This window comes from Rhinatrema bivittatum, chromosome 3 (assembly GCF_901001135.1).
Source record: "Rhinatrema bivittatum chromosome 3, aRhiBiv1.1, whole genome shotgun sequence".
Taxonomy (NCBI): Eukaryota; Metazoa; Chordata; class Amphibia; order Gymnophiona; family Rhinatrematidae; genus Rhinatrema; species Rhinatrema bivittatum.
In genome coordinates, this window is record NC_042617.1 from 306,048,831 (window position 1) to 306,062,796 (window position 13,966).

General features: G+C 44.2%; 1 protein-coding gene across 4 annotated transcripts in view; it reads right to left on the minus strand.

Moving 5' to 3' along the window:
• Positions 1-13,966, minus strand: part of PDE1B (phosphodiesterase 1B) — a 545,540-nt gene that overhangs the window by 60,576 nt on the left and 470,998 nt on the right. For all 4 annotated transcript variants that reach the window (XM_029595125.1, XM_029595124.1, XM_029595126.1 and 1 more), the window contains 2 exons: positions 6,923-7,024; positions 6,391-6,511 (listed from right to left, as the gene is read on the minus strand). In XM_029595125.1, the coding sequence (XP_029450985.1) occupies positions 6,391-6,511; positions 6,923-7,024 (223 nt within the window). The remainder of the gene's footprint in view (positions 1-6,390; positions 6,512-6,922; positions 7,025-13,966) is intronic.

Genomic DNA, 13,966 nt, shown 5'->3' on the forward strand with positions numbered 1-13,966 from the left:
GCAAGGACCTTTTCTCTGAGGACAAGCAGCTTCAGTGAGCCACTCCCCTGGGACTTTCTAGCTAAGGGTTCTATGCAAGGACAAGACATTGACAATGGCGATGGGTGAAAAACACAGTAAAACATAGAGTAGAGGGGCAGCTTCTGGGAATTTCTGGCAAAGGAAACCATTTTTTTTTAATCTTTTTTTTTTGTTTGTTTTTTGCAAGCAAAGGGCATAGAAGATAGAGAAAGGAAGAAAACTCTGGAAAGTAACAGAAATGTAACAGGTTTTTCTTTTGATGCTTTAAATCATTATAATCCACTTTGGAGTGGCTGATTTAGTCAGGAAAGGTGTAATAGAAATCTCACATTATATTAAATTAGCATGGTCAGTCTTAAGAATGCAGGCCCACATGACCATGACAGTTAACATCACAGCCACAGCACACCTCCAGAGTGGCCAAGTCCGGTGGACCTTAAAGTCAACGTGGACCCACCCCAGAACCAAATCCAGGTCATGGAAAAGCCTGGAGGCTGTCTGAGCTGGGGTGGCCGCCCCATCACCATCTGACCCAGGGTCTTATCTTCCAATAATCAAGTTATTCTGACCACAGGCACACCCAATCGGAGCCAAGGAACTCCCCGGACCACTTTATCCCCAAGGTCCCTGTACCTCCAAGAGTAAAGAGCTCTTTAACCATTAGGAGACAAAGGCTATTCTAAATGCATTAAGGGGGGGGGGGGGGGGCGCAATTCTAAGGAGGAGCCACACTGTTGGACAGTCCGGAGTAAAAAAGCATCCACGGACTTTGCACCAGTTCTGAAAGAGAGATCAAGCATGCACTTTCCCTTTCAACATGGCCTAGAAAAAAAGTGCCTGCAGAGATGTGTGCCTGCTTTTTTTCTGCGGATGCGTTTCCCAGAAAAACAATGTGCACAGTTTTTCAAATGCAAAACTATGGGCCGGATTTTAAGAGGTACGCGCGGGCATAGATTTGTGCGCGCAACCCGACGCGCACAAATGTACGCCCGATTTTATAACATGCGTGCGCAGCCGCACGCATGTTATAAAATCGGGCGTGATGAGGCCATAACGTTCTATGCTCTCTGACTGGGAAGCAGGGCTTGGCCCGAGTCATGAATTCTAACTGGGGTGACAGGAGTTATGATGTGAGAACATTTGTCACAAACCTTAGAGGGCATTTTTGGGGAGGAGTTACTTATCCGGCTAACACAACCAGATAAGTAGCGGTATTTAAACTTAGCTATCTGGCTGTATGAACCAAATAACTTAGATCTGCTCAATAGTTCTAAAATTAGCTGGATAAGACTTCTCTGGCTAACTAGCGATATTTTGGGGGATATTCAGCAGAATAGCCTTGCTGCTGAAAACGCCTTGCAAGTTTGTCAGATACTTAGGGATTTAGCTTTGAATATCTACCCCTAAGTGATTGCAACATCTGGACAGTGATCTGAAATTACGTTTCTGCCTCTACCCGATACATTTCTCTTTGGCCTGGCAATTTCCTCCTGTTTTTTTTTTGGGGGGCTCCATCTCAACTGAAACCAGCCTTCACTGGGGCCTGACGGCAGGAGCCTTCAGTCACAGCTGTCTGAGGATTTTTCCCCTTCAATTGTACACCGCTCCCCACTTACTTAGCCCCTATTACTGTAGCGATAATCTTCAGCCGGGGGCCACGCACTAGGCTCCTTCTGGAGCCCTGCAAACACAGGACCTAAGACCAGGCACCGGGTGTGGCCACTGCCCAATGACCGGGACTGCATCACTGCTGGGGCCTCTGAGTGCCGGGGAGCATGACGACAGCCACCGTGCCAATCAATGCGACAGGCACTTGATAGGGGGGACACACACACTTCTAGATTGTGCAGATATAATCACAATGACTGTGATGAGCGGAGGTGCTGATGCCGGGTCAAAAGTTAGGACAAGCTGCGACACTATCATGAATCCAAGGTACCTCCTTCTAACTGGGGGTCTCTCTCTCTGTTAGTTTAAGTTCCCTTGAGATCCAGAGGACAAAACCAACCTCCCCAATTTAGAAGGAGCAGGATGGTTTGCCCAAAGAAACCATATTCAACTTTCCATGGCAATTTCCCCTGAAGCAGACGTCTTGCCAAAACATAGCTACGCCAGAAACGTTCAGTTTATCTAAGTTTGTCCTTCTCATATCTTGCTCTTCACGCTTTGCAATTCTATTTTCCATAAGGGATTTTAAAAACTTTTATTGTATACAGTTTATTTTCAGATCCTGTTATTTATAGCATCGCTATGTATCATTCTGCACAGGGAGGGTAATTTTCAAAGCTGTGCTTTACCCACAGCAAGGGACTATTAGAAAACTATCCTTGCTGCGTGCGGGATAGCTTGTACGCCTGACTTCGGGAATGGCATTTCCGCCTATGTGCACACTTTAGAATTTTCAAAAGCATGCACGTTTAAGTTTTCCTGCAAAAGCTATCTGCACATATTAGCAAGTGCAAATGACTGTGGATGGTCTTCCCTGCATTCTTGCACTTTGAAAACTGCTGCAAAATCTGCAGAAAAAATATATCCCCGGACTCTGCTCCAATGTGGGAAGTTACAAAATTACCCCCTAAAGTTTGTTGCTGTTTTTTCCACTTTTCATCTGTATTTTATCTTTCAGTATTTTTTTTTGCCTCTTTCCTTTTGCATGTTCATAGTAAACCTTCCTGGGACTGCTTCTGATGTGCCTGCTCACACCAAGGTGACCAAGCTGTATCTTTGTGTGGCCATTATTAGCATGGGGGTCTGAATGGCCAGTGATGTCAACACACCTGACGCACATGGTAAAGTCACCATAGATGGTGAACTTATTTTGTCCAGAGATGTTGAGGTGCTCAACACAAGTATCTTGGACTCCTTCAGACATGGGTCAGATGTCTTCTTGACTAAATTGTCCAACTCTGATCAAAACATCTCAAGCAACAAGCAGGCATTAGGCTTTGCAAGCAACAGGACATCTATGAAGGCAGTAAGGCGATACCCCTCAAAGCCCAGGGAATGTCCTTTGGGCTACCCTTTGGGAATGCCCTTTGGTATTTGCCTTCTTAAAATTATAAGCCAAGTCCTTTGAACATCTGTAATGGTGATTTGAACAGTGGGGAATCATCCCTGATAAAAGACCCATCTTTAAATTGAGGAGTCAAAGTTGCTGAGGATCACTTTGAGACCTGGCCATCAGCATATCTATAGACTTTGAGGTCCATATTCAAAAGCTATTTAAATGGATAATACAAAAGTTATCTAACTAAAAGGAGATTTTGGCATATTCGGCCAGGGGCTTAACTGGGAGGTGTTGAGTTAGCAAGATAACTTATCCAGCTAGGTCTGGTCACTCCGAAGCTGCACCACTGAATATATGAGCTAAATTAGCTGGATACGTTTATCCAGACAATTAGCTGAGCCACATAGCGGCTCAATATGGACCTGTAAGACCAGCTTGAAGCTGGATTTACTTGTGGTTATGTAGGCTTGCAGTCTCTCCTGCCATCCTAAACAATTTGCTTCAACAGAAAATCAAAAGATGAAATGTTTTAAACAAATAAAGAGCTTCTGAGAGAATAAAATACTACTGAGCTGCAAGCACCGTATGTGAGCAAACAGAGTTGACAAAAGCAATGAATAAAAACAAAGAAAATGTGAAAAGTTGCTTAAAAAAAAAGCCTAGCTGGTATGTCAAAGAGGCAAAAAACGAACATTTTTCGGTTGCCATGGTTCCTTCAACAGATCAAGAAGAAAAGTGAAGAGCAACAGGTCCAACAGCAAGTGGGAAATTTCTGCACATGCTCAAACGTTTTCTGGGAAAACAGCAGAACTGCCCACCAGCTGTCCACACGGCAAAAGTCACATGACCCATCAGCCTGGCTCACCAAGCTGCTGTTCAGAGAATCCCGTTTTCTCTAGGATCAAATGTGGTGGGACTGGATCACTCTATTAAAAACTATTCAGGGTCAAAGGTAAGACCCACCGCAGGGCCTGCTGATAATGAATTCTACAAGACATGACACGGATGGCTCCAGCACTGTGATGTGAGTTAATACTGCACCGATCTTGTAAAGAGATGGCTACAGAAAGGAGGGTACTGGAAGAGGCACAGGATGGACATTTAAGACAAATGGCTTGCAGTGAGATGTGTACAGGACCATCAATGGCAAAGCTTGAACGTTAGGACATGATGTCGGTTGAGACTGAATGCTTAAGAAGATGTCGTGTCATGTTTGAAAACTTAGGGAAAAAAATAATTATACACACGCAGAACTAATGGAGCCTGCTTTCTGGAAAGCATGCACTCCTGTGGATCTGGGAGAAAAAATACGCCGGTCTGACTCCTTCCTGGTCCCCCTCAAATTTGTGGAAACTTGGGTGTGGATGGGATGCAAAATCAAAAAGTTATTAGGTGGTATATAACTGCACACTTATGAACTGCCCCTTTTCCATTTGCATGAAACAATTTACAATCCTAATTATAGTACATATTTCATACCTTACAAATTGCAAACATTTAATTTCCATCAAACATTATAACACACATTTGAATAAACAATCCATAAAATTACATATTAATAAAATAAGCTAAAGCTACTATATAAGTCAGAATAAGCAATCCTTTGAAAATCCATCAGTACGGTTAACCATTCAGGACATTCGACCTAACCCCTTGTTTCATTAAAATTCCCCTTGTAAGATAACTTCAGAAATTTTGTAAGTTTCTTCTTTAAATAGTCCCCCAGTCTTCTACCTAACTGACTGAATGCTTGTTTTAATATTCTTTCTAAACTGTATATATGTGGATTCCCCCCCAAAAAATATCCCTCTGATGATTCTCGCAGACCTCCTGATGTGCCTGTAAAACTTGGTGTGGATCAGACTGAAAACCAATAGGTTATTCAGCGGTGCAGCTGCTCATGCCTCTTCATGGAATATGTGAACACTTCCCCACCCCACCCCCCCAAGAAAAAAAAATCCCTTGTCATGATCCTCTTATAGCCCATAATTTGGTGGGGAATGGACGTAAAAAAGAAAGTTATTAGGTGAAGTAACAGAGAGTACGCATTTGTGGACTATGTGGACCCCCAAATACAGCCCTGTCATGATCCTCATGAATATCCCCTCTCCTCTCCCCCTCTTTCGACAGGTCCTGAAAATCTAGTGTGTATTGGATGCAAAACCATAACGTTAGAACGCAACAATTGCATCCGTGCCTTTATGGAATATGGGGATCCAAAAAAGGCTCATCCTCTCAGAATCCTCATGTCTTCCTTGACATGTCCTTATGATCTGATGTGGATCAGATGGAAAACCGCCTAAATCACTGGTTCCCAAACCTGTCCTGGTAGACCCCCCCCCCCCCCCAAGCCAGTCAAGTTTGCAAGATATCCACCGTGAATATGCATGAGATAAAATTTGCATGCAGTGGAGGCAGTACATGCAAATTTTATCTCATGCATATTAATTGTGGATATCCTGAAAACCTTATTGGCTGGGGGGGTTCCCCAGAGCAAGTTTGGGAACCTCTGTTCTAAATTATTAGGCGGCATAATAGTAAAAATCTTATTTGGTGGCACAATTGCACATCCATATTCTCCAAATATGTGAATCTCCCAGACAATGCCTCTTCATCATTCTTGTGGAACCTCGACGTGTCTAGAAAGTTTGGTGTGGATTGGATGTAAAACAAAAAATGTATTACAAGGTGTAAATGCCCACACACATATTCATGGAATGTCTGGATCCCAAATAACTACCCCTTGTCAGAATCCTCCTGTCCCCTTTGCCGTGTCCTGAAAATTAGGTATAGAATGGATGGAAAACCAAAATTACTGGGTGGCAACATTTCTAAAAAAAAATTAGGTGGCATCATCGTGTCGATCCCTCCCTCAGCAAACACCCTGGCAGTCATGATCCTCATGCGACCCCTGAATATGTGGTAAAAACTTGGAGTAAATCAGATGCAGAATGGAGGCAAAGCGAAGTCATTAGACGACAACAACTATGCCATAAGAATCAAAAAAAAAAATAAAATGCCTATGTCTGACTCCTGTTAATCCCTCGACACGCCCTAAAAATCTGGTGTTGACGGGATGCTGAAGGAGAAAATTATTAGGGGGACACACACACACACACTCACAGCCCAGGCCTCACTCCCTTTGGAAAGTAGTCTAATAAAAAAAAAGAAATAAAAATATCCAGAAGTAATTTTGAAAGGCCGAGGTGTGTCTTATCTATTGCTGTTAATGTTAACAACCAGGTGCAGGTGTTATAATGCTGTGGCTTTCTTGTCACATCCCAGCTCAAACCATGCAATCGCCAAATCTCACCCCAGGCCGTAAAACTTGAGACCTGCCAGGCCAGAGCTCCTCCTCTCACCTGTCTGAAGAACTCCTCCATAAGAGCTTTGGTCCAGCGGCTGTGCACGGTCCACTGTTTGGTAGGGTGGCTGATGTCAGCTGCATGCAGCAGCAGGGAGAGGGCTTTGGCCTTATCGATCCTGCCAATGGAAGGAGGGAAAAATCTATGATACAAGGAAGCTGCTAGGCAGGAACATTGTCCGGGGGAGAGGCAGGTTGTGGCAGGATGATGGACTCCACCCAAGGTGCTCATAATAATGCATGTGCAGGCGATACAGACATTTAGTCATCAGCCTCCACGAACACTGTCACTGATAGCAAACACAGTGACTGTGCTAGATCAAACTGCCATTCTGAACCTGCTTACAGGGATCACGGCTGCCTACAGCACAGAAACATTGCTGGGGGACAGCAGCAGTAGCCGCGAGACAGCTGCTCTCTTCGCTTTCCCCATTCTATCTTTGACTCAGAGTCTTGCTGTTTTTCTTGGGTTACTCCTCCCGCCCCTCACGTCTGTCTGCGACAGACAAAGCACACTCCGGGCTACTCACGTCTCTAGCTGTTGAGCCGATGATCTCATGGTCTTCACCTGCTGGAAATGACACGACATATCTGTGGCCAGCACCATCTCGATCACCAGCGACCGCAGCTCTCTGCGCCCCCCCCCGTGAAGAAAGACACAACACAGTAACAGTTCTGCCAGACAAGCAGCAATTAGCAAAGCAATTTCTGTTTTATGTACTCTATTAACTGGATGAGTGCAAAGTCCTGCTATTAACAAATGGCCTCGGGCACAATCTTAAATGCGGTGGCTGTGGAGCTCAGCGTGTCGATGTGCCCCTTCTAGTGGCAAGAAAGGAGAACTACAGCCAAGTCACTCAGCAGGACCCTGTTCAAGTGACTTCATGACATCATTCTTCCAATGTTGGTGCCTGAAGACAATTTTCAAAGGGTAAACAGATGACATAATACTTACTATTTATGAAATTGATATTGAGCAAGTCAGGGAGCAGGAAAGTTTGCCCAAGTAACTTTAGTCAGATATTCAGCAGAACTTAGCCGGGTAAATTTAGGGAAGTTTTATTCACCGACCAGACTGAATCTGGGTAATGACTTACCCGGCTAAAACTTTGCTGCTACGGGGTGGGGAACTTAAAACCTGGAGTTTGCCTAGGTAACTCAAACACTACTCAGACAATCCCTTTTAAATATCGAACTCAGTATTATTATTTTTATTGATAATAATTATGACAATACTGAGGCCGATATTCAGACGCCATTTAGACAGATAACTGAAACATTTACCGTTTAAATGGCAAGCGGCGATACTTGAAGCTGCATGCGGCTAAATTCTAGCGGCATAACTCATTATGCCGCTAGAATTGAGCCATGTAATTTGGAGGCAGTGTGGAGGTGGGCGGGAGGCGTATCGGGGCAGGCCAGAGTTAGCCGCAAAGTTATGTAACTATCTCCGATGATCGGAGTTAACTGCTTAACCAATGCAGATAACTCTGGTTGGGCTGCAGGGCTGTCCTAAAGTTAGCCGGTTACACATAACCGGCTAACTTTAATGTAGATGGGTGCATTCAGCTCAGCAGCGCAACTGCACTGCTGAATATACCCTGCTAGTTAGTGGGAAATATTTATCCAGCTAACTAGCCAAGCCGCACAGCAGCTGAAAATGGACCTCACTATTTACTAAATGTAGGTAAACAGGAAGAGGGAGATAATGACTTTACCTATAAACAGATGTTCAATGAAGGTAATATTTCACGGGTCCCCACTGATGATTGCAGGAGCTCTAGTGTGGTGCTACAAACAGGGGTGGCTTTTGGAGTGTGTGACATGTGCAGCTGCACAAGACACCCATGCTCAAGGGGGCGTTGCTGACCCCTCCCTCCTGCACCCTTCCATATGATATCTACAAGCAGGAAACTCAGGAACACTGTGCAGGAGAAAGGAGGCTTCCGTCTGTGGTGACAGATGAAGGATCAGTCTGCAGAGAGGAGGGGATCTGAGAATAAAAGGGAATGCTGCTTGGCAGGAAAGGAGAATGCTGAGGGGGGGAAGAGGGAGAGAGGGGTATGTCGGGCACTGTGGGCAGGAGGAAAGAGGGCAGGGCAAAGGGAATACTGGTGCTGGGTAGTTGGTAAGGCAAATGTGTGGGGTGGTAGGGGAGATGGGTATACTATGCCAGAATCACTTCCACCACTGAAGGAGGGAGTACTGTTCCAGAGCTGCCATCAGGGGGGCACCCAATTTCAGTTTTGTACAAGGTGCCAGTTCACTAGAACTGGTCCCGATCCCAACGCTTGAATTTCTCCTATTTACAAATCTACACCTAATTAAGCTCTGCAATTCATTGCCAGAGGATATGCTGAAAGTTGTTAATGTAACTGGGTTTAAAAATGGACAAGTTCCTGGAAGAAAAGTCCATAAACCATTATTAAGGTGGACTTGAGGAAATCCATTGCTTATCCCTGGGATAAGCAGCATGAAATCTAATGATCTTTGGGAATTCTGCCAGGTATTTGTGACCTATTGGAAACAGGATGCTAGGCCAGTAGCGAGGCAAGGGAGGGGGGGCATGAGGGCCAAGGCCCCTGGGCGCTTGGCTGTAGGGGGCTGTAGGCTGTAGATCCCATCCCGTCCAGCCAAGAAAAGTTCCCATGGCCACAAAGAGAACCCATCTTGCCCGGCGGCAGTAGTGGAGGATGCCGCCTACAGCTTCCGGGGGATCCCATCCCGCCCCGTGGCAGAAAAGGAGAAAGCCTGCAGCTGCCAGGAGATCCCATCACACCCAGCAGGCCTCACTGAAGGAGAGGAAGTAGAACCAGCCTGAGAGTGAGTGTGCGTATGTGAAACCAGCCTGTGAGTGAGTGAGAGTGTGTGTGTGTGGAGGATAGGGAGTGAAGCCAGCGAGCTTGTGCCTTAGAGAGTGAGAGGGAGCCAGTGGTGTGCACGCCTGAGAAAGGGATCTATTATGTGTGAGTGTGTGTGTTTGAAAAGAGCATTTTTTTGTGTCTGTGTGAGCATAAGGATGAACATGTGTGTATATGAGAGAGGAGAAAGTTTGTGCACCTCCCTTTCCCTCCCACTACAATCTCAGGTTGACCGGAAGCCAAAAGTTCACAGGTATGGAGAGTGTGCGATTTTTTTTATCCTTATTGATTTTAATTAATCTGGTTTTATTTGATGTGTATGCTGTGAATGATGTGATCTGTTTCAAAATATTGCATTGAGTTTGGAAAATTAAAAGATATGAGTTTTTAATTATTGGATGTTATTCTGTTCATTTGCCGTTTTGAAATACTATTTTTATTAATATGGTTTTACTATTATGATTGATGCTTTATATTTCTTTATTTTGTTTGATGTTTTCTGAGTAATGATGATGTTTCTGGTTTTCCATAGGTGCACTAAATACAGAGTCTGACATGCTGCGGTTTCCATTTCAGTTTATGTCCATTTACACTTTATGGTCACTTTATTCTGTATTTGGTAAGGGTTTGTCTCTGTTCTGCATGTGTGATTGAGGTTAGGTATTCTGCTAACATGTCATTTCTATGTAGGGATCTATAGAAGCTTGGTTTTTCTGTTTTCCTTGTAGGAGATATACTGGTATTTTAGGGCCTGGTGTAATGTTTGCAGGGTCACCTTTTCATAGGGTTGTAACTATTTGAGTGCTGGTAGTTAGTGCTGTTCTGGAAGGGGAGATTTATTTATTTATTTATATTTAATGAGTTTTATATACCATCATTCGGAAACGTCAAAATAACACCATCGTAATTTAGATTGCTCATGGCTTACTGAGGACCAAGCCCACATTCAACATGCGTTACAATAGCACCTAATACCATATGTTTTCTAAGGGTCTTTTTGGCTTTTATGTAGGGTTTTCTGGTTGACACCACAGCAATGTATGTAAATAAAATATACCTGCTGTTGTAATGTTTTTATTTCAAGAGACTGTACTTTGAATGTCCTTTTTCATGTAAAATCATATTATAAATGCATAATTCAAAATGGTGTGTGGAGAGGGCCATGTGTGTGTGTGTATGGGGGGGGGGGGGGGGGGGAAGGCTGGGCACAAAGCTGTAAGATTCACTTAGGGTACCTAATACCCTTGCACTGATCCTGACTAGAGAAAGAATACAAATTAAATGTAAACAAAAACAAAAAAATGAGGAGCCATCACAGTAATTGTTTGCACAGGGCTGCAAAAAAAGTTAGCACTGGCCCTGTATGGCAGTGCCCTATGGGGATGCACTGGGAGGGTTCCCTCATCTCCCTAGTGAAGAGAGACCCCGCATGGTGGTGCCGTGTGGTGATGTGCTGGTCAGTAATGGGGGGGAGAGAACACAAATGCATTGGTCCCTGGGTGCCAGAGACCCTCACTATGCCTCTGTACTGAGCTTGATGGACCTTTAGTTTGATCCAGCATAGCAAATCTTATGCTCTTATGATAACTTATGCTTCAGACAAGGGGAAGCAGGTGGGCTGTCTATATCCATACAAATGCTACCTCCAGAAACAACAATTATGAGTAAGTTATTATGCTTTCTCCACAGGTATTTTCATTTAATTCACTCAGATAGCAATTAGAAGAGATGTGCCATGTCTGTAGAGAAGAAGTTTGTATTAGAATATTAAGGGACAGTGGGTCACAAAACACCTACACGAGGCTCGCAGGGATCGTATCTAGCCCCATACGTAAAATGGACGCCGTTAAGTGATATATATGAATCTGCTATGCTTAAAAGAGAACAGTAGAATTGCATATATGAGATAACATTGCTTTACATATGGTGAAGAAATAATTATTGTTGCATTGCTTTTGCTTAAATACACATTAAAAAAAATTAAGTGCATTGCTTAAGCAATAAATGACTATGGAAATGCCACATATTGTATTCAGAGAAAATGTTGTATGAGGCCTTTTTGCTTGCTGTGGTCAAAGAGGAAGTTATGTGAGGCTGTCTGTTCAGAAGGGATGTCTCACTAACAAGCAGTAAAAGATGCAAATGTGATAGAAAGCGGCTTTTAACATATTATGTAGATGTATGTGCCTTCTTATTGGGAACCTCTGCATAGTTTTCTGCAGACCAGAGATAAGGAAATTCTTTGAACTTTTATAGTTAATTGCTTCTAACAGCAAGACTTTCTTTATCAGAGAATGAGGAACTATAGTTTACTTCAGTAAAATGTAAAGACATTCAGCCCCTGAGCTCCTCTGTTCTTCTGGAGTTGGCTTATTTGTAAGGGACAACGAAGAAAGAGCCATTCATGTGTCCTCTGATGCCCTATAAAAGTAAGCCAGGCAGGCAGGAAAAATGGAACAGATGGAAGAGACCACGAACAGATCTGACCCCAGCGCTGAAGCCCTCAACCTCCTGGGAGAGACAACCCCTACTTTCAGCAGGAAACAACCAACTGAAGTTGCTTTACTTGCTTGAAGGGGGCCAAGTGATGGATCGGAACTCATATAATTGCTTTAAGAGAAATCATCGACGACATATCAATATAAATACTTTTTTTTCTCTATCTTCTTGGGTCATTCTCATAAGTGGCCTTGTATAATTAATGTGCTTATCAAAATATTGCTTTTGTTTATATCCAAACGCGGGTTAACAGTGCGCTCCACCAGAGCGCACTGTACTGTATCAGCCTGATTGAGAGCAGAAGATTTTGCTGGTGGCTGAAGAGAATCAGTGAGTACTGCTTGGGGAGATGACATTGTGAGGTATAGCAATCTTTAGTGTGTGTGCCTTGATTAAAAGCTAGAACGGGTAAGTGATTTCTTTCAGTGTGTATGCGTTTGGGCCTTGATCCCTGCCTGCATTTTGATAACACTAAGGTGCAGACAGAAGTCCAGCAATGAGTGGGGAGGCAATCCAGTCTTTTGCACTAAGTGTCGTATGTATGATTGTCTACCTGTTGGTGAGGTGTTGCCTGTGTGCACTCGGTGTAAAGAGCTCTTGGCTCTCAAAGTATAAGTCCCATTTCTAGAGGCCAGAGCGGCAGACCTGGAGGAACTGAGGCAATTCTGAGAGGAATATAGAGTAGACCCTTCAGGAACATAGTAGAGCAGTCCCAACTTTAGTCAAGCAACACTTGTGCTGCTTTGGAGGAGCAAAGTCACCAGATGGACCACCTAGGTGTGCAGGAAGTGATCCTGTAGCTAGGACCTGCCCTTTAGATGTTGCCTTATCCTCCTGAATGAGGATGGGTCTCCAGGGCCATGTGCCCAGGAGGGAAGGGTTAGGACAGCTGCTATAATGGGTGATTCGATGATTAGAAAATGTAGATAGCTGGGAGGCTGGTGGGTATGAGGATCACTTGGTAACTTGCCTGCCTGGTGCAAAGGAAGCAGACCTTATGCGCCACCTAGATAAGATTTAAAGAGTGAGGGGAGGAGTCAACTGTGGGTACCAATGATAAAGGAAACTGCTGGAGGGAGGTTCTGGAGGCTACATTTAGGCTCTTAGGAAGGAAACTGAAATCCAGAACCTCCAGGGTTGCATTTTCAGAAATGCTTCCTGTTCCATGCACAGAACCCCCTAGAGGCAGGCAGAGCTCCGGAGTTTCAATGTAAGGATGAGACGATGGTGCAAGGAAAGAGAGTTTTACATTTGTTATGAACTGGGGAACATTCTGGGGAAGGGGGGAGCCTCTTCCAACGGGATGGGCGCCACCTTAACTAAAGTGGAGCCAGGCTGCTGGCGCTAACCTTTGAAAGCAGATAGAGCAGCTTTTAAACTAGATGATAGGGGAAAGCAGACAAGTCGCTCAGAAGCGCAGGGTTTGCAATGATGCATCTTCGAAGGATACAAACAAAACAAGGAAGTTAGGGCAACCTGATAGTGAAGATGCAATAAATGCCTAAGTAACCCAGGGACCTTTAAATAAAAATAGTTCCGCTTCTTGTCAGTTCATGTACCAGCTGCTCCATAAAGCAGTCATTTATTTCATCTATGAACTTTGCTTCCCTGGTATGTCCTGATGAGACATTTACCCAGTTAATACCAGGGTAATTGAAATCACCCATTATTACTGTGTTGCTAATTTGGTTAGCTTCTCCATTTTCTGTTAGCATTTCATTGTCTGCCTGTTCATTCTGCTCAGGTGGACAGTACTCCACCCCCAATGCTATTTTATCCTCCTTTTCACCTGGAATTTCTATCCATAAGGATTGTGCAGTGCATTTTGTTTCCTGCAGACCTTTTATCCTGTTTGACTTAAGGACCTCTTTAATATATAGTGCTGCCCCTTCACCAATTTGATCCATACTTTCATTTTGATATAATTTGTACCCTGATATTACAACGTCCCATTGGTTATCCTCCTTCCACCAGGCCTCTGAAATGCCAATTATATCTGCCTCTTCATCCAGTGCTATACACTCTAATGGAAGAATTTAAAAACGGCCACGCGTGCAAATACCGGCACTTATGCACGCGGCCGGGCCCTGCGCGTGCATTTTCCAAAGGGCTCAGCCACGCGCGTAAGTGCTGCTATGCACAAGTGCCAGGCCCTGAAAAAGGGATGGGGCAGGTTGGAGGCCGACCAGGACTTCCTCTGACTTAATATCGTGG